This window comes from Tenrec ecaudatus, chromosome 9 (genome assembly GCF_050624435.1).
Source record: "Tenrec ecaudatus isolate mTenEca1 chromosome 9, mTenEca1.hap1, whole genome shotgun sequence".
Classification (NCBI taxonomy): domain Eukaryota; kingdom Metazoa; phylum Chordata; class Mammalia; order Afrosoricida; family Tenrecidae; genus Tenrec; species Tenrec ecaudatus.
The window spans coordinates 76873231-76894258 of NC_134538.1; the positions used below are offsets into that span (position 1 = coordinate 76873231).

At 50.7% G+C, this 21028-nt stretch overlaps 1 protein-coding gene across 1 annotated transcript in view; it reads right to left on the minus strand.

The window, feature by feature from the left end:
• The window catches only part of GHRHR (growth hormone releasing hormone receptor), a 32682-nt gene extending 11935 nt beyond the window's left edge, over nucleotides 1-20747 (minus strand). Inside the window, exons 1-3 of the mRNA XM_075557325.1 lie at nucleotides 20661-20747; nucleotides 3324-3426; nucleotides 3095-3202 (exon numbers count right to left, since the gene is read on the minus strand). Of these exons, the coding sequence (XP_075413440.1) occupies nucleotides 3095-3202; nucleotides 3324-3426; nucleotides 20661-20747 (298 nt within the window). The remainder of the gene's footprint in view (nucleotides 1-3094; nucleotides 3203-3323; nucleotides 3427-20660) is intronic.
• Between the last annotated feature and the right edge of the window lie 281 nt (nucleotides 20748-21028).

The following is a 21028-nucleotide window of genomic DNA, read 5'->3' on the forward strand; positions in this document are numbered from 1 at the left end:
CCCAGTATTAAAATTTGAGAGAAGGTTTACACACGCAGAAAGAAACATTGTTTCACATTACTTACCAAGGGACAACTAACTGGATCCCAACCTAACTCACTGTCGCCCAGCCAATTGTGACACAGCGAGCCTGTAGGGAGGGGTAGAACTGCCTCTGTGGGGTTCCCAGACTGAAGCTCTGTAGGGTGTGGGAGTTACCTATCTGCTGTCAATTTGAGACTGAGGAGTGAAGGGGTGGAGTTTAGTCTGTGGAGGCCCTAAGGAGATAAATACCTCGTTGAAGGCAGACACACACACACACACACACACACACACACACACACACACACACACACCCTGTGAGACATTCCTGTTAACAAGACACAGGGAGCTACGCTAGAGCCTTGGAGTTGGAGGAGCTACATGGAGACCCCAGCCAGCGCTGAAATGGTTCCCCTGCCACTGGATCTACAAGACTTTCCACCCACTGGCCTGTGATCTTCCTGCACTCAGTGTCATTGCATGTGTTTCATGAGTCTGAAGAGGAATTTATAGATTGGTATCAGACATATGGGCTAATATCACACTTATGGACTTGATCTGCAATGGGCTGGGATGCTTTCTTAATGTGCAATTACTCTTTGATATAAAACTCTTTCTTATACACACATGAGTCTCCCTGGATTTGTTTCTCTAGTCTACCCAGACTAACACAAGGGGGATAGAAAGCCTCATCTTTCTCCCACGGAGTAGCTGGTAGATTCGACCTGCTGACCTTAAAGGTTAGCAACCCAGATAGGCATCTATTGATTCAGGGAAAGGGAAAGGTAATGATAAGAGGGAAGTCAAAGGACAACACTGAGACACACAAGAGGATAAAAGGCAACAGGGTTTTAAATATTGCTGCACACACAGCCCTGCACAGACAGTAATAAGAAGCAACCGTCTAGGACCAGATTCACTCCTCGGTTCATAAGTGGAATGTGTGTGAGATGGCAGAGCATAGACCGGTCTGGCAGAGTGTCGACTGACATGCTCACTTGCCTGTGCTGCACACATAACCAGAGCATAGAGCGAGCACAGCCATGCAAGGTTTTCAGCCCTAACCGCACAGTTTGTGGGACTGAGTTACTAGGCTTCTGGGCCTTAGGACCACGCCCCCTGGGGACATCAAGGTCAATCAGCAATAATGTAATCCAATGTTGTACATCCTACTTCGGGGAGCAGTGACCAGGGTCTTAAAAGCTTATACACAACCATTGTTTATAAAACATTGTTTGGTCTCCTCATGCGTGGAGTCAAGAAGAGTGAAGGAAACCAGAGCACCAAGGAGTCAGCGGATCCAAAGAACTAAGGAGCCACTTGAGCCCCAGTCTACACTGCGAGCAGAACTAACCGGTGCCCGGCGAGCACGGCTTCCTGCTCGGACTGGGTTCTCGTGGAAGTCCCTGGACACAGGGGGTGAGCTGTAGAACAGGACGCAAGCTCACGCACGAGAAAGACTGACTCACTGACCTGACACAGACTGGTGGCAGCTCTGGCGATGGTTGGGACCCCCTTAAACCTGGAGGTGAGCTCACTCCCAGAGATCACCTTCGGCCAAACAAGAGACAGGCCTGCAGGAGCTCTGGGGGCTGGAGGTTCCAAACTGCCTGCCGCCCACGTGGCTGAGTGAGGATTGCAATCCACATCTTTCAGTCCCCTGGTCCAGTATGAAGAAGCCATTGTGGTGTCATTCAAAACCACCAGCCACTCCAAGGGAGAAAGCTGAGACTGTCTACCGCCATAAAGAGTTAGAGTATGGTAAACCCACCAGGGCAGTTCTGCTCTGGTCTACAGGGTCGCTCTGAGTTGGAAGCATGGAGCAAGATTGGTTTTTAAATAAAGTGGACACAGCACTCATGAGGAATACGTTCCTCAGAGCAGTCGAGGAAATGAGACTCAAAGACAGTGTTTTCTCACTAACAAAGCTCAACAGGCAGGGAAGGTCAAGGAAGAGGGGTGAATGGAGCTGGGGGGCACGGGGAGGGCATGGAAGAGTACCCATCTATTGAAGAGATTGCAACTAAGGACACAAAACAAAATGTGCGTGTGTCGGCGCATCAGAGACCGTTTTGCTCTATATACTTTCATCCAAATCATAATAAAATGATCAAGAAAGAACGAATGGAAGGAAGGAAGGAAGGAAGGAAGGAAGAAAGAAAGAAAGAAAGAAAGAAAGAAAGAAAGAAAGAAAGAAAGAAAGAAAGAAAGAAAGAAAGAGGATAGGTGGGAAAGAGTCCCTGACTTTAACCCCGGACACCTGGCAGCATCCTCACAGAGCAGAGAGGACCGGCCACCCCTCCAAAGACTGGGTCCCAGGCCAGTCCTCTCTGGTCAGTCCTCTGTGGCCTCAGAACCACCAGTCAGGCCAACCAAAAGCCAGACTCACTGCCATCAAGCCGATTCCAGCGCAGAGCGACCCTACAGGGCAGGATGGAACTGCCCCTGTGGTTTGCCAGATTCTAAGCCTTTATGGGAGTAGAAAGCCTCATCTTTCCCCCTCGGGGCAGCTGGTGGTTTCTAACTGGTGACCTCGCAGCTAACAGCCCACTGTGTAACCACCACACCACCAACGCTCAGCATGCTTCCCCTTGAAGATACCTGCGGAGGAACGGGGTCGGGGGAGCACAAGAGAGTAAGTTGGGCCCCTGGGGCCCCAAGGGCTGTGTGACACCCATCCAGGGAGGCACGGGAAGCAAAGGCACCCCAGAGGTCATTTCCTCTGAGCAGGATGAATGAATGGAGGGACCCTGCCAAGCTGAACCTGGGCCACCAGCATTCCTGCTTGCAGCCAGAGAGCAGTGGCCCCGTGCAGGACGGCCACTGGGCCCGGTGTCTACACGCTGGCTGGTTCTCAGCTTGGATAGTAAGGCTGTTCTTTTTGTTTACAGGTAAGGAAGCAGAGGGTCTGAAGGCTGTCTGGCTGACCCAAAGTCACACTGGAAGAGGAGCAGTTGGGGGGTTAAGTGCAGATTGGCCTGCCCCTAGGCCAGGAGGGATGGACTGAGCATGTTGTGCCACGGCTGGAAGCAACGACATCCCTCCTTCCCCACACCACACCCAGGCCCCTCACCTGGCTCGGCGCTGAGGTAAGAGAAGAAATCTGGACAGGGGAGCGTCACCCACTCGCCGGACACTGCCTTTGGCCAGCACAGCAGCCCATCCCAGGTGCTAGGGCAGCCTAGAGGGAGGGGGCAGAGGTCAGAGTTCATCCAGCCTTCAGCGTACGAGGCTGCAGGAGACCCGGGGGGCAGAGAAGCCTCCTTCACCCTGCCACCTCCACTTCCCCTCGAGCCCTGTACCCGACGTGCTGTTGGGTATGCTCTCGGCTGCTTGTAGACATGCACGTTCGTCCTCTCTCAGCTGTGAGATGAAGTCGCATTCTGGGTGCACGAGGACCAGAGCCTGCCGGGAAGAGGTATAGCATGACCCACAGCCCTTGGTGCTCCTTGTAGGTTCTCGGGTCCAGATCACCTGCCCCCAGAGACAAAACCTGATCTGTTTAAGTATCCCTAACCACATGGCCTAAGGAGTCACGAGTTGGGTTGCTAACCGCAAGGTCAGCAGTTCGAAACCTCAGAGCACTGAGGAAAAAAAAGATGAGGCTTTCTATTCCTGTTAAGAGTTACAGTCCCAGAACCCCACAGAGACAGTTCTACTCTGCTCAATGTGTTCGCTATGAGTGAGCATCGACTCCATGACAGTGGGTTTGGTTTGGCATCATATTGCCTGACTCGCAGCATGTGCAAAGTGTGCTGGATGGATGTTTTGATAAGTGGATGGATGGGTGGATGGATGGATGGATGGATGTTTTGACAAGTGGATGGATGGATGTTTTTATAACTGTATGGATGGATGTTTTGATAAATGGATGGATGGATAGATGGATGGATGTTTTGATAAATGGATGGATGGATGGATGGATGTTTTGATAAGTGGATTGATGGATGGATGTTTTGATAAGTGGATGGATGGATGGATGTTTTGATAAATGGATAGATGGATGGATGGATGTTTTGATAAGTGGATGGATGGATGGATGTTTTGATAAGTGGATGGATGGATGGTAGGTAGGAAGGAAGAAGGAGGAAGGAAACATGAATAGAAACAGGAAGATTAATAAAAGTATCGAGTATTTCAGGCGCACCATTCCTAAGTTCCCTGGGGTTCCCGTCTTACCACAGCACATATTGCAGTGGTCAGTAACCTACAAGGGCTCCTTGTTGGGGAGGTCTAGTGGAGCTTCCACTCTGAGACAGTCAGAATAAAGGCCTGGCAATCTACTTTCAAAAGTAGCCCGTGGAAACCTGTGGGTTCACAACAGAATAGTGACCCCACTCAGTGCAGAGATGAGCACCATCGTTTGGAAGGCACTCGAAGTACAGGGTGACCTCGGCTGTGGACTGCACAGACCGGCGATGTCAAAGGTGACTCAGGACTGTGAAGGGTGCAGATCGTCATGAGTCAGAACCAGCTCAAGGGCAACTGGCGACAGCAGTCAAGTCTGAAACAGGGCACATGGAGAGTGCAGAGTGGGGACTTCAACCCCAGAGTGGGGACAGTGGACAGGAAGGGGCCACTCAAGAGGGACCCAAGGACCTCACTGCAGACCAATAGGCTGGGAGGGGAGGAAGTGACCCAGCCCAGCAAGTGGGGCCACCTCTCCCAGCCCTGACCCTGAATGGGAGGCCACCCCAGTCTCTGGCCTGCAGACGTCAATGCCCCAAATCCAGCTTGGGCTCAACTGCTCAGAGCTGTGCCCTCTCTCTCTCATGGCCCCATGGTGCCCAGGCTGCGGATTGTGCCCACCGCCCAATACGAGAGTCCCCATTTTGATGGGTGCCCAGCCTCTACTCATGGCCTCTCCACCCAACTCAGTGACCTCAGCTCTGTGTGGGCCCCAGTGTCCCCTGCTGGCAGCACAACAGGCACAGGCGTGCAGGAAGGCGGAGGGGCAGGGAACCCTCACCAGGACGTTTGTGCCCCTGGGGTATTTAGATTGCTGCTGTCCCCAATCATCCTCCCTTTGTCCACTCTCAGGGGAGCCCCAGCCCCTTAGGAGTAAATCAGAGCCGATCTGAGGAGCCACGGAAGCCAGGGAAACTAAAGTAGTGGTGGACAGCCTCCCTCCCGCCTGAGGAAGGACAGCCAGCCTCTACCTCCCCCAGAGAAGGAGGAAAACACAGGAATCCCACCCAGGACACGAAGACTCAAAACTAACCAACTCAGCTCACTGCCATCGAGCCGACAGCAGCTCCTAGTGTCCCAACAGGATGGGTCAGAACCGGCCCTGTGGGTTTCTGAGACTGTAACTCTTCACAGGAGTAGAACGCTCCATCTCTCTCCTACGGAGTGGCTGGTGTTCCCAACTGCTGACCTTGAGGGTAGCAGCCCTACTCAGGGACAGCTACAAGGCAGCCACTGACCCATGCCAAGACCGACCGCCAGCTCACCCCCTCCTCCCACAGAACGCCCCACAGGGCCATCCCAGCTCACCCCTTCTCATTTCCCTGGACACAGCCTGGCCCGGGAAAGGGAGGTGGAGTCCACGCTGGACAGAGAACTGGTGCTGGCGGCTGAGTGACCAGCAGAGGGCATCAGGCCCCCTCTATAAAGGAAGCATTCAGCGTGGGGTACTCGCTGGTGAAAGAGATGGAGAAGAGGTCTATACCAGGAAGACGGCCTAAGAGGTCCCCATGGCCTGCCCTTGGCAAGCCCATGCTCCTTCAAGGCACAATCGTCCTGCAAGTAGGCAGGAAGTGTCCTCTGGACAAAGGCAGCAAGTGGGCCTTAAGAAGGGAGAGGAACATGCCCTGGGTCACCCAGCTTGTTTCCTGGAGCCAAGGCAGAATCCCTGGGGGTGATGGTGCTGGTGGTGGCGGTGGCAAAGGTGATCTTAGTCCCAGTGGCTCCCCTCCTGGCCCCTGCTGTCGTGGGCTGGAACACCGGGAAAAAGACATGCAATTCTCACGGAGGGTAGAGCAGGTCCCTCTGACGTGTACCCATTCTCCAGCATGCTGGGCCTTGGGTCAATATTGGCCACCAAGTGCTTCTTAGGAGAGCCCTGGTGGTGGAGTGGTTACACATCAGGCTGCGGTTCTCAAGGTCAGCCGTTCAATACCACCTGTTGCTCCTCGGGAGAAAGACAGGGCTTTCTACTCCCGTAAAGAATTATGGTCTTGGAAACCCACAGGGGCAGTTCTACCCTGTCCTGGAGGGTCGCTGTGAGTCAGCATCAACTCCATGGCAGGGAGTTTGGTCTTGGTTTGATGAGATGAAAAGCCCCCCCGCCCCCAATGCCAGAGGGAGCTGCTGGTGCGCCAAACACATCTCAGGCCTGACTTGGCCCCAAGGTCCCAGGGGCCACACATTTTTAAAAGGACACATCAGGATTGGGGTGTCATGCCCGGGGAGACACCATCCCGGAGACCTTCTCAGAGGGGCAATGCGTGTAGCTATTGAGGAGGTTTCCCCGGGCGGTGTGAATAGTTTCCACCCTCCGCTGCCGACTGAGAGGTTGGAGGTCCACGTGTCCTAGAGGAACCGTGGAAGAAAGGCCTGGTCGTCTCTGTCAGGAAAAGCAGCCACAGAGAACTCCCCGGGGTGCTGTTCTACTCGGAGAGACCCACAGGCACCGCCATGAGTGGGATTTGGCTCAAACGTGCGAGACAGAGGAGACTCTGGGTGTGATCCTGTCTCCCCAGTTCTAAGGCCTGCCTAGGGGCAGGTAGGTCTGCATGGTTCCCAGAGGGCACAGGAAGCCCTGGGGGGAGCAGCAGGGAGCTGGCTCAACAAAAAGAAGGACACCTCCCCAGAGGTGGCACAGGCTGCCCCATCCCCCCAACCTTGCTGGGCACTGGCGGCAGGTCTCTGCAGGCTCTCGTGGGCCCATCTGCTCATGGGGCTCCGCAGAGAAGCTGCAGCTACTCACGGTTGGCAGGAGGCTCAGCCAGCAGAGGATGGACATGCACCAAGGCCGCCTGTCCATGGTGGTCGCCACCGAGACCCCCTCAACCTGGGGTGCCCCTGTCTTCTTCTCTCTCCGGCTGTCTGTCACCTGCTGCAGTGCAGCTGCCACTGCCACCCTCCGCTACCCTCCCAGGTGGTTGTTTGAATAGGCAGGAGCCAGCAAAGGGGACAGAACCCACTGAATATTCTCCACGGTTGCAGGGCGCTTCCTCCCACCACAGCCCTGGCCCTGAGGCCAGGACAATGCGCCCCCGCAGGGAGGGGCTGAGCCCTCCGCCGGCTGTCCACTCCTCCTGCAAGTGGGCTTGTGTGTGTGTGACAAGGACATCCCGGGCACTGGAACATTCCTTGTCCCAGTTGGGTCCATGTTTTTCTTTTCTTTTTGCTTTTTGGCATTTTAATAAAGCTTATTTCTGTTTGCATCTTTTTTTTTTCTTTTAAAATAATCATTTTACTGGGGGCTCTTACAGCTCTTCTTATATTCCATACATCGATTATATCAAGCATATTTGTATATATGTTGCCATCATCATTTTCTAAACATTTACTATTTGAGCCTTTAGTATCAGCTCCTCTTTTTTCCCTCCCTCCCCCTTCCCCCCTCAGGACCCCTTGATAAATTAGTATTATTTACATATCTTGTTTAATTTTAATTTTCTTTTATTGGGGGCTCTTACAGCTCTTATCACAATCCATACATTCATCCATTGCATCAAACACATCTGTACGTATATTGTCATCATCTTTTTCAAAACATTTTCATTCTACTTGAGCCCCTGGCATCTGCTCCTCATTTTGTTTTCCCCCTCCCTCCCACACCCTCCAACTCTCATGTTCCCTTGATTATTTATAAATTATTCTTTTTGTTTTTTATGCCTTACACCAACTGCTATCTCATTTCAGCCACTTTTCTGCTGTCAACCCCCCTGAGAGGAGGGCCATATGGCAATCACTCTGATCGGTGCCCCTTTTCTCTCCCCCCACTGTTACCCCCCTAGTATGGCTGCTCCCCTTATTGGTCCTAAGAGGTTTATCTTCTCTGGATTCCCTGTGTTTCGAGCTCTTATCTGTACCAGTATGCATGTTCTGGTCTAGCCAGATTTGTAAGATAGATTTGGGGGTGGGTGGGGAGCATTAGAGAACCAGAGGACGATTGTGTGTTTCATCGGTGCTATACTGCACCCCGACTGGCTCTTCTTTTTCATGTGGCCCTTCTGACAGGGGGTGTCCAATTGACTACCGATGGACTCTGGGCCTCCACGGGTCCATATTCTTCACCAGTGCCTGGCTGAGCTCCCCTCTCTGTGACCTACACAGTGGGACTCGTTCTGACTGGCTGCCAAGGCATTGGCCCCTCAGACTCACTGCGACACAAAGTACAATGGAACACAACCCTTCCCAGACCTACAACAGCCCCCTGCTCAGCTGCAAAGCCAGCCCCTACCACCCACGGGGTGTCACCACTGCTCTGCAGAGCTAAGCCTGCCAGACTCTTCTTCCTCGCCTTCTGGACGGTCCCGTGAAACGTGTTCAGCATCATGGAAACATACAGGAGTCACCAACAGGCAAGAGACGGCGGCACAGGAATCAAACCAGGAATCAAACCCGCGTCTCCTACAGGGTGGCTTGGTGGGATAGGTATTGGGTTGTTAACCACAAGGTCGGCAGTTCGAAGCCTCTAGCAGAAAGATGAGGATTTCTACTCCCATAAAAGTGGACAGCCTGCGTCCATCTCCACTCCAAGGCAATGAGTTTGGTTAGGTTTCCATTTGAGCCATTTGTCACCTCATTTGTCAGGGGAACATTCCTGGGTAAGAAGAGGGAAGGGGCTCAATCTATGAATAACCTTACAGCCTGATGATTCTTCCTTGGTTCCCCGGGGCCTTTGTGTGGAAGAGAAACCGAGCAGAGTCTAATTCCTGTTGGTCCTGCATCTTCTGCTGGTGCTAGATCTTGGATCTGGATCCTCGGTCACCTGCTGATCCCAGAAACCATCAACAGACTATAGGCGGTGGATTCATTCGACCAACCTCAGAGCCCTGCATCCACCAGCCTGTGCCCCCTGCTGCCTCAGGGTCGCCATCCTGCCCCCTGTTCCTCACCTTCCGAGGGTCAGGAGAAGCCTGGCTTGACCCAGACTGGACTTAACCTGTTTCTACAGCTGTCAAAGCCATTTCCTGATACAATGCTCATTTTATGTACAATACCACAGACAGAGAGACAGGGCTTGGGACTCCTGTGAAGAGTCACAGTCTAAGAAATTCACCGGGGCAGCTCAACCCTGGCCTGCTGTGTCTGTATAAGCCGGCATCCACTGGATGGCAGTGAGTTTGGTTTGGGGGTTTTATATACAACCCACACAAGGGTCAGTGGTTTTGCTTCTCTGCAGAACCCAAACTAACACACCATCCCCCCAAAATCAAAGTGTCTCGGAGAAGAAGAAGACCTGGACCTGCCTGCAGGGAGGCCCCAGGCAGGCTGATGACTGAAGTCTCAGTCCTGGAGAGAGCGGACCACCACCGGGCCTCGCTTCCACAGTATCACCACCCTTCAGGCTAGCCACGGTTGCTGCTAGCTGCCGCAGAGTGAGGGTGTGCGGCTGCTGGAAATCTCCTGTGTGCACAGTGGAACCTCCCAGGCTGGGAGCTTTGGGAAGTAGATTGCCACGCCTGCTTGCCTTGACATCTCTGGGTGCATTCCAGGCACCAGTCTTTCAGTCAGTCCTCAAGCGCTTAAGCACCTGCATCACCAGACAGTGGCACCACATGGTATCCCTCTCACTCCTGGCTGCTGTCAGGTGCTCTCAAGGCCACCAGATGCAGGGTAGCCCTGCGTACACCAGGATGCAGCACTGAACAGAATGACACCCTGCTCAGCTCCACGCCACCGTCACAATGGTTCTGTTTGAGCCTATTGCTGCAGCCTTGGGGTCACTCCACCTTGTCAAGAGTCTTCTCTTCCAATGACCCTCAACCCCGCACGATGTCCTTCTCCAGCCCGGTGCCTCCGGAGACTCTATCCAAAGTGCCTGAGAAGTCGTGCCAGCTTCCCTTCTAGGGGGCAGCCTAGCCCTACTTCCTCCGAGGCAGACTGTTTGTTCGGCCGGCAATCCCTCATGTTCTCAATATTCCTCACTGCCACAATTCTGCCCCGGTCCTCGTGAGTCCTGGTTCAGCTTGCACATGTCGCTGAGGCACTGAAAATGCCATGCGTGGGTCAGGTGCCCCTTCGTCCTCAAAGCGCTTGGACACCTTACAGGGGTCTTGTGCTGCAGATCTTGTGCACATGACGTCATGCATCCTGTGATTTCTTGACTGCTGCTTCCACGAATATTGATTGTGGAAACGAGTGAAACGAAATCCCCCGAGAACCCCTGATCAATTTTGGTCTCTCCACATTGGGCCATGCTAGGTACCCCATATAAGTGAGATCACACACCGGTTTTCCTTTTGGGATGGGGTGACTGCCCTCAGCATGTTTTGAAGGTTCACTGATGTCGCACATAGGAGCCCTGGTGACACAGTGGTTACCAGTTGGGCTGTGATCTGGAAAGTCAGCAGTTTGAAACCACTAGGCACTCTGCAGGAGAAAGATGGGACTTTCTACCCCTCCCCCCACACCCACCCCCGTGAGCAGTTACACCCTCAGAAATGCACAGGGGCAGCTCTACCCTCTCCTTTAGGGTCACTATGAGTCAGGATCAGCTTGACCGCAGTGAGTTTGGTTTTGGTTGGAGGTAGAATGTATGAGGACTTCGTTTCTCTTTAGAACCTGATCAGATTTAGGGAACCAGTGGAGAGGCCTAAGGGGCCCTAATCCCAATTACATGGACATCTACCCCTCCCCCCAGAAAAATTTATTTTAGAGGACAGCACTGAATCTGCAGCTCCAGAAGAGGGACATGTCTGATCAAAGCACACGGGAGCAAATGAAGGGGGAGGAAGAGAGAGTGGAGCACATCCTGGCCCACCAGGCCCTTAGGACAATATTCCCACTCAGAGCAGCCAAGTCACAGAGAAGACCATATGGCCGACCCCACTATGAGACACAACATCCCTCACTGACCCATAACCCTACAGGGGACAACCTGGAGACACAGTGTGGGAATTCCACCCGATCTGATCCCACCACACGGAGGCAAAACACTAAGGTCTTGGAACAGAACAGCAAGGGGAACAGAGTAACTAAGTCCCAAGGGAATACCAAAAATAGACTTTGGGGCCACAGCTTGGCGCCCTGTCAGACTCGACCGGAAAACACTCCTAAAGGCCAACGAACAGTCCTTGAAATAACTACAAGCTTTTCTTGTAGTTAGTTTTGTTTTTGTCATTTGCTTGTTGTTGTTTCTTTGTTTTATTTTGTTGCTTGGTTTTTCTCTGTCTTGTTTTTGTGCATGTTATTATCTCTGCAGGTCTGTCTAAATAAGATAGGCTGGATAAACAATCTGGAGGAGAAAGCAACCTGACTGACAGTTTCGGGGGTCATGGGGGGAGGGGAGGTAGGGGGGAAAGGAAGTGGTGTTAACAAACCCAGGGACAAGGGAACAACAAGTGATACAAATCAGTGGTGAGAAGGGTGTAGGAGACCTGGTAGCGCAAGACCAAGGGTAATGTAACTGAGAGGAATTACTGAAACCCAAATGAAGGCTGAACATGATAGTGGGACAAGAGGAAAGTAAAAGGAAATAGAGGAAAGAGCTAGGAGGCAAAGGGCATTTATAGAGTTTAAATAAAGGCATTTACATGTAAAATATATTTATATATGAGGATATGAAAATAGATCTATGTGCGTATATATATATAGATTTAGCATTAAGGTAGCAGATGGACATTGGGCCTCTACTCATTTACTTCCTCAATGCAAGAACACTTTATTCTATTAAACTGGGATTCCATGATGCTCATCTTCCCGACACAATCGCTGAAGACAAAGCAGGTGCATAAGCAAATGTGGTGAAGGAAGCTGATGGTGCCCAGCTATCAAAAGATATAGTGTCTGGGGTCTTAAAGGCTTGAAGGTAAACAAGAGGCCATCTAGCTCAGAAGCCGCAAAGCCCACATGGGAGAAGCACACCAGCCTGTGCAATCAAGAGTTGCCAAAGGGATCAGGGATCAGACATCATCAGAACAACAACAACAAAAAAAAACATATTATTGTGAATAAGGGGGAGTGTGGAGTGGCGACACAAAGCCCAGCTGTAGGCAATTGGACCTCCCCTTACAGAAGGATTGTGGGGAGGAGATGAGCCAGTCAGGGTGCAGTGTAGCAATAATGAAACATAGAACTGTCCTCTAGTTCCTAAATGCTTCCACCCCCACTATCATAATCTCAATTCTACCTTACAAATATGGCTAGACCAGAGGATGCATACTGGTACAGACAGGAATTGGAAACACAGGGAATCCAGGATGGACGATCCCTTCAGGACCAATGATGAGTGGCGATACTGGGAGAGTAGAGAGTGGGGTGGAAAGGGGGAACCGATTATAAGGATCTACATATAATCTCCTCCCTGGGGGACGGACAACAGAAAAGTGGGTGAAGGGAGACGTCGGACAGTATAAAATATGACAAAATAATAATTTATAAATGATCAAGGGTTCATGAGGGAGGGGGGAGCAGCGAGGGAGGTGGGGAAATGAGGACTCGATGCCAGGGGCTTAAGTGGAGAGCAAATGTTTTGAGAATGATGAGGGCAATGAATGTACAGATGTGCTTTACACAATTGGTGTATTATGGGTTGTGATAAGAGTGATATGAGCCCCTAATAAAACAATTTTTTAAAGAACCTGATTAGTTTTATGATCATTTTAAACTTTCAAATGCATGATCCCAACTGGCCGGGCTAACGGTAGCAAACACTCTAGGTTACCTTGGGTCTTGTAAACATTCTGCGCTTTGAAAACAGGCTGCCTCAGGCCCCCGTGACTGGAAAGAGGCGGCTGTCCGTTCCCGGATTCTTTATCCACAGGTGGTGGTGGGGAGCAGGGGCCGGATGCTGACTGCTGAGGTGTTTACAACCTGACCCGTGTCATACATGATGCAGGTGCTCAGCCCCGGCCCATCTGGGCCTGGCACCTCATTGCATCAGTGGCCTCTCTCCTCTGTTTATGCATGGCCAACGGCACGCTAGAGGGGGAGGAAAGGAGCCACCGAGCCCGAGCCTCCAGCCCTGGCCCCGTGTGGCCACGTGCTCGCTGTGAAAACAGTGAGGATCGCACCAGGCACAGGGCTCGGCCCTTCTCCAGGATGCAGCTGGGAGCCATCTGCTGGCAGGCACAGGGAGGCCCTGGGGCTGGACAGACGGCTGAGAAGCTGTAACCTCCAGGGGAAAGTAGAACCTTCTCATCCACAGTGACAAAGAGGCACAGCCCAGGGATATATATCCAATAAATCACAATTGATCTTACTATTGATCATCAGTTTAATGATGGCGAATAACTGGTATTAACAGTTGCCCCAAATTATTATTCTTAGGAGCCCTGGTGGTGGAGTGGGTTCTGTATTGGGCTGTTAACCACAAGGTCAGCAGTTTGAAACCACTAGCTGCTCTGAAGGAGAAAGAGGAGGCTTTCTACTCCCATAAAGAGTTACAGTCTTAGAAACCCGAAGGGACAGTTCTACTCTGTCCTATAGAGTCGCTATGAGTTGGCAGGGACTCGATGGCACAGAGTTTGGCTGTTTGTAGGTTCTTAAGTGAAGAGGCACATGGGCACACACGGGAGTTTTCACAAGGTCAGGAGACACCTTTCACCATCAAGCTGGGAATTGGAAGAGTAGGTTCTATTGGCAGATAGTGGGTAAAGGTTAGGGATGCTCGTTAACGGTCTACACTGCACAAGATACACACACCAAAACATGAGACAAATACCTAGTTCCAAAATGCAAAGGTTGCCATGGCGGAGAGATCCAGACCTAAGGCTGGTCTTCTGGCTCCCTCCCCAATCCCGTTTTCAGTTGGAGTTGTCAAGGGTGACTGACTCCCATCCCTGGCTCTCTCTATAAACTCTAGGTTCAAATGCGGCCTCCGTGACTGTTAGGTATGTAACCTTGGGTGAGTTACTTAGCCTTTGAGGTCTCAAGTTCCCCACCTGAAAATGGGGCTGAGTATGATTTCACCTATAGAACCTTCTGGAAAAAGCAACATGCTACAACAGTGATAAGGTCGGTGGTTGAAAGGAGCTCCTCGGGAGAGGGAGGGGTGAAAAGGTGGGGCACTTTAGGGCAGGGAACCACATTGGGCAAGCCTGCGATGCAACGCAAGGCACTGTGTGCATTTGGCAGCTCCCACAGGGCTGTCTTTTATGACCCCCACTGCCATAAAAGAAAGGTCAAGATAAAAGAGACAGACTTCCATTGTTGATGGTGCTGGGGAGAGGGAGGAAGGAGCGAGAGGGAAAATTTAATAAACATGGGGGAAATAACTAATAATCTAATAATTGTTCTTCAAGCTACGTAGTATTTACCCCTGTGCCCGATAACATAGCCACCTGGCCCTCATTTCTTATCTCATAATCAGACCACACAACATTCACTCAGCCGACAGCATCCAACCAACTGCTGGCCAAACAACCATTCATCCTTTACAATATCCAGAATTCATGGCGGGGGGAAGGGGGGAGTTGGAAGTATTTTGGTGGGGGGGGGGGGTGTTGTTTGTTTGTTTGTTTGGTTGTGGTTGTGGTTGTATTTTGGTTTTGTCATAATATGAAGGCTAATGTATACCAGAGTTGCTCAAAACATGGACTCTGGGCCCCCACTTAACTCTAGCCCCATTCTAAGAACAGTTAGTTCTGAAAACATGGCCCTGCTCAATCCTCACCTTCACGGAGAGGTCACTGAAGCTAAGGGTGCTACAGAAAAGTGTGGTGAAGAAAGCAGATGATGCCCGCCTATGAACTGGAATAGTGTCTGGGGTCTTAAAGGCTTGTATTCAAAACAGGCCACCATCTAAGTAGGGCATCAACTAAGTCCACATGGAAGAAGCACACCAGCCCTTGTGATCCAAAGATGATGATAACAAAATCCAAATATGACGAAGGGAAAATTATCAGAGCTTAAATTGTGAACACTCAATTTGGAGGAGGCTGTGTAGGACAGTGGGGGCTCAAAATCCATCTGCAGAGTATCTAGTCAGAATAAGCCTCTGGCAGATCCCCTCAGGCCACAGGTGAGGAATTCAAACAACTTTATGATCAGAGATTATTGTAAACTTGATTACAGGGAATCAAACCATGGTATAACATAAAAAATACTTGGGTCAGTTGACCTCCCTCTGGACCTAACCTGAATTTTTTCTAGGCTTAATTAACTATTTCGCATTTGTTCCATGACAGAAATTTCTTCTCTGGCTTCTAAAATATTGCTGGTGGTCTTTTCTTTCTTACTCTTTTTAATTTTTATCTTTCCTTTTTGGGGGGTCTCCATTTTATCGTGTTTTTGTTTTTTATTGTTTCTGTTGGGTTTCCCAGTTCATGAAGCACAGAAGGAGTGGCTACATAGAGACAAGAACTGTGTGATGGCTCATCGGGACAGGGGGTGGGGTGGAGCAAAGAGGGGAGCAGACTATGAATGCAGGAGCCGGGATGGCACTAGAACTGCTTGTGATGGAGCAGGTACAACTCTTTGTAAAAGGAACTTACCCATGGAAGTGTATGATATGGGAATTTTATACCAAGAAAACTACTTTAAAAAGAACAAAGAAAAGAAAGCAAAGTTGACCAATGATTCCCATGGGTGACGGAGAAAGAGTTCTTGCATTGGGTTCATGGCGATGGTGGTGGAACTAGCTGGAAAAGGATATCAAAAGTGGTCGCCCCGCGCATCTAGGTGCTCGATTGGAGGATGTTTTGTGGCGTATGTTTTGCCACAATTTAAGAAAATAATAAGAATGAGCACAAGGAAAAAGAAGATGTGCTAGGGTTGCTTGCGCCGATGACTGTGAAACGCTTCTTGAGTCGACGGAACTGTTGAATTGCGTGCTCTGCGGATGAAGTGCCACTTAACCTGTTTAAGAAAGGAAAATAATCAAGTCCTACCCCGAGCACTCACTTACAAGGCTAGCCCAGCCATGAATGACTTACTCCACCACTTCTCCTAAACGCCTCATCCAGCCACACACCGTAAGAGGAGCTGCACACGAACTTCAGCCTTTAACAAAGTCATGTTTGAAATCACAGCCACCAAAGCGTTTCCAACAGTAGACACCCCCCAGAAGCCCCCACCAGAATTGTGCATCACAAAGACTGTACAAGACAGCCAGCCCGTAGGACGCTAGGGAACCCTACAGGCAATAAGCCATAAAGCACTGCTGTCGGCTCAGCAGTTGTAACCAACATACGGAGATGGTGCAGAATGGTGATCATGGAAAGAGAAGTGTCCCAGGGAGAGGGGACCTCCAAGAACCTCTGTCCTTCCTGGCCATTCTTCTGCACAGCCAGCACTGTTATTTCAATCGTGAGGACAGTGCTGGTGCATGTGTTGTGGAGACAAGGAAAGGCGCACAGGGCCTAGCTCACTCACCCGGCAGCGTTCATGGTATCAGGCACCCATGAAGGATGATCAACACAGTTGGAAGAGGTGATTCTTTGTAGGGAAACAATAATGAAGGTTAGATCTATAATCAACACTGGCAAAATATCAATTCTAGAAAGTTTAAACCCCTATTAAAAAAATAAGGATGCTTCAAAAATATACACTGATTTTGATGATCTTAGAGCAGAGGTTCTCAAACTTTCTGATGCCATCACCCTTTCATACAGGCCTCATTGTTTCGTTGCTACTTCAGAACTGTGATTTTGTTACTGTTATGAATCGGCGACCCCTGTGAAAGGGACGTTTGACCCCCAAAGGGGTCGTGAACCACAGGTTGAGAACTGTTGTCTTAGATGGCATGAAGCTTCGAATGCAGAACGCCAAAGGGGAAGAGTAGTAAGTTTGACCACTATCCGCAGAAAAAGAATGAGTGTGCACGAAAGGCCACCATAGATGAGACAAGGCAAGCTAAGACAGAGAGACGTATCTGCCACCAAATTACAGCCACCATCACAGGGAGGCCCCGATGGGTGCGCACTCAGCTTTGGCGGCTTGAATCTATCCGGACCTGCTGTGAGGACAACTTCAATGACAGAGAAAGGACAGCTCTTCCTAAGAGAATTCCAAGGAATAAAAGTCGAGGAAATGAGGGACATACAGTCACACCAACACTTGTGCCCAAATGTTCTCAGAACCTTGCATGCCCATCGCTGACACGAGTGGCAGGTTGTGGCTTGTGCTTTCAGTAGCATAAGCCATAGCAGTTCAATCAGTCTGACTCCTAGCGACCCCTGGGGGACAGAGCAGAACAGCCCCCGTAGGGTTGGCAAGACTGGACTCCGTATGGAAGCAGATGGGCACATCTTCCTCCTGCAGAGCACCTGCCTCTCATTTAGTGGCCGCGTGCTTCATTCGATGATGCCACCCGGACTCCACAGAGAATGAATGAGATGTTACTTTATGAATACGGAGAACCAGTTACCAAAGGATGGATCTCAAAACCATGATGTGCCATGAAAGCAAATGCAACACGGAACAAACACCAAGCTGAGCCACCCCTGCTGTAGAACCCATTCTGACTCCGACTCACGGAGACACTCTAAAGAGCTTCCCCTGCAAAAAATAAAACACCTTTCCAGAAACAGAAAACCTTGCCTTTCTCCCAAGGAGTGGCCAGTGGATTCAAACTGCAGTTCTGGGGGTTTAGCAGTCTGTGGTAGTTATGTAATATGGTGTCAATTTGAGGATTAAGAGTATAGGGGTGCAGTCTAGCCTGTCAATCAGGATACAGTCAATGAGGGCTCAGTGTGAGCATGGCCTTCTCCTAAGGATTCTGGGAACTCCAGTATTTCCTCCTTGGAGGCGGGAGACACTCTCTCCCACTCCCTGAGACACGCTCTACTGACAAACACGGTACTACGCTGATAGACCCCTGTGCTCTGGGAACTGGAGGAGCCACATGGAGACCCTGCCAGCGCTGAGATGCTTACACCACCACTGGATCCACAAGACTTCCCACCCACTGGCCTGTGATCTCCCTGCACTTGGTGTCATTGCATGTCATGAGTCTGAAGAGGACTTTCTAGATTGGTATTAGACATATGGACTAATATCAGACTTATGGACTTGATCTGGACTGGGCTGGGATGTTTTCTCAATAGCCAACCGCTCTTGTATGTAGAGCTGTCTCTTATACACATATGAGTGTCTGTGAATTTGTTTCTCTAGCCCACCCAGACTAACACACAGTCCCATGCTTACACTGCGGTGTCAAAAGAGCTCCTTAAACATCAGACTAAATGAATTCCTCATTGTTTGATTCCATTTACATCCAATCCTGCAGAAAGTAAAGCTGTACCGACAGAAAGCAGATCCGGGGCTGCCATGAACTGACGGGTGAGAGGAAGAGAAGTGTTCGATACAATGACCCGGTTGGGGGGCAGGGGGAGGTGGTGCTACACAGGGTACCAAATCAGATGCCACTGTGTTGTCACTGACCTGTGTTGATGCGAATGCATCAGAGCAGATCTGTGCTCCACAGGGTGGTCAGTTGCTGATTTGTGGAGGGGAGGGCACCAAATCACCAGGTCTTTCTTCTGAGGTGCTCCTGGGGAGACTTAAACGTCTCACCTTTGCTAGCACCTGAGGATGTAAAGATCCACCCAGCTGCATCCACAACTTTATTGCATTTGAGTAAAGCTGGCTTTGTACAGGTTAGTAGTTTAGGTTAACATGGTATTATTGTGGATTTAATTTCTTGAGAATGGAGATGGGCTGTGTAATTATATCTATACTATGTTTCTTTAAAAGCAAAAATAATTTTGTCACTCCCTCCAGATTCCTTATCACTGAAACCTAAATTGTGGTTTGAGTTGCTTTGAGAGAGAGAGAAGTAAAAGTAAAATTGAAGTGGACTTGGCATCTTTAATGACAGACAAGTTCATCTCAAACGAACAAAACACACAATGTGTATTTCAGCAGGGAAGAAAGTAAGTTGTCGAATTAATATTGTTATACGCTATACACTTCAAGATAATCTTATTTGTGTCTGCAAAATATCTTTGTCAAGTCTGTCGATTTGTTAGTGAGTTAGTTTATTGTGCCAACCTGACCAATAAACACTTGTGGGGTTAATTAAAGGGCAGAGAGATAAATGGCTCGGTGAGCCTCACCTTTCGAGTTCTCAGGTCTCTTGCTTTGTGTTGGTTGGACCAGAGTGCAGCTGCCTTAGCCAGTTCCTTGCTTCAGCTGGCAAGGCTCACTTCCTGTAAGACATCCCCAAGGAGAAGCCACATGGAACTACCCCCAATGCATCCGTGGGTGCTGGAGCAGCTGCGTGAAGACCCCTGCCAGCGCTGAGATGCTCACACGTTCACTGATTCAGCTTTCCTCCTGCAGTCGGTATCATTGTGTGTGTTTTGTGAGATGGAGGAGGACTTTGTGGATTGGTGTCAGACATATGGATTAATGTTGAACTTATGGTCTTGGGCAGCACTAGGTTGGGATGTTTTCTTGATGCGCACTTAACCTTTATATAAAACTCTCTCTTACACATGAGTTTCTGTGGATGTGTTTCTCTAATGCACCCAGACTGACAGTTTGTTTTTCAGTGCCTGGAAGCTCCCACTGCTGTCATAAACACCCAGCTAAGAGGAAAGGGCACGGGCTGAGGTGAAGGCCACGATCAGACAGAGCCTTCACACCAACGCCAACATTCCCATGTTTAAGAACAGTGTGTCCGTGTACCACTTGTAAAATTAAATTTTAAACCTGGCAGTGTGAGGGGTTTTCCCTGTCACCCAGCAGGTACACTGGAGACGCAGGTGGCTCGTCTGTGGGACCCACAAGCTTCCTTGGGGACAGCAGCCCCAGCGCCTAGGAGAGCTCTCATTTGTCAGCCTTGGCTCCACGGGATGCCCCCTGGTGGCTAGCATAAGCAACTACTGCCTAGCTGGCTGGGCCCAGCACCCAAGGGACAGAGCCGCGTAAGTGCAACCTGGCAGAGGTCTGCAGACCCATCGATGATGCCGGGCAGGCGTGTGGAATAGCTGCTTCTGGGATGGGGGTAAGGGATCAGGGTCCTGTCTCCCAGTCTGTGACTGGGTCGGGACTCAGTCTGGCCTGCATCAGGGTCAGCAAACAGATGGGGACCAAGGACCTTGGGAAACACTGATGGGAAAACTCGGACTCCATGGGCATCGAATGGCAAACAGGCATCTGTGGTGACAGATGTGAGGTCATGCTCTCACTTCCAAGGTGGTTTTTTTGCAGGGTTTGTTGAACTCTTATTTAAACCCTGCCTGGACCTCTTCCTCTCGGGGCCTCCCCACCACGCCTGGTCTAGGTCACCCCTCGGATACCTCTGCTCCCGCTCCAGAGCACCTGCCAGGAGGGGCAGGGCGAGGGAGGGACGCTGGCCTCCAGCCAGGCCTCCCGAGAACAGTGTGACACTTTGTTTTCCTCCAACTGAAGAAGGTGCTTGGCTTTGCCTTCGGATCACTAACTTCTCTCTAAACTTTAAGCTTGGCTGTAGACTTTGCCCTCCTTCCCCGTGGCAAGCTGCCTCTAGCCAGACCCGGTCAGGGGCTCCTAGTTCCTCCTGACGTGTGGCCAGCATGGTTACTGTGCATACTTACCTTGCAGGATGAGAAATCCAGGGGGCTGGGGGTGTACAAGAGATTGTTCTCTGAGCTGGGACATGGGCCCAGGCCTCCGGGTACCATCATGCCCCAAGATGCAGGCTGTTATGTCTGAATGCTGCTGGGCTCACTTCGGTGTTGGAGGTGCTGGTGAGCAGAGCCCCGGGCCACTGTGGTAGCATCGTTTCAGACCACTGCAGAGGGGCACGGAGCAGGTCTGCAACCCACACGTGCACGGTCCCCGCTTGTCCCCCCTCCTAGACGCTCCAGATGAGACAAGCAGCACCCCAGGCAGAAGGGCTCACCTCACCAGTGGGGAAACTGAGGCACAGAGAAGACAACCCCCTGCCACCACCCGGGGTCAC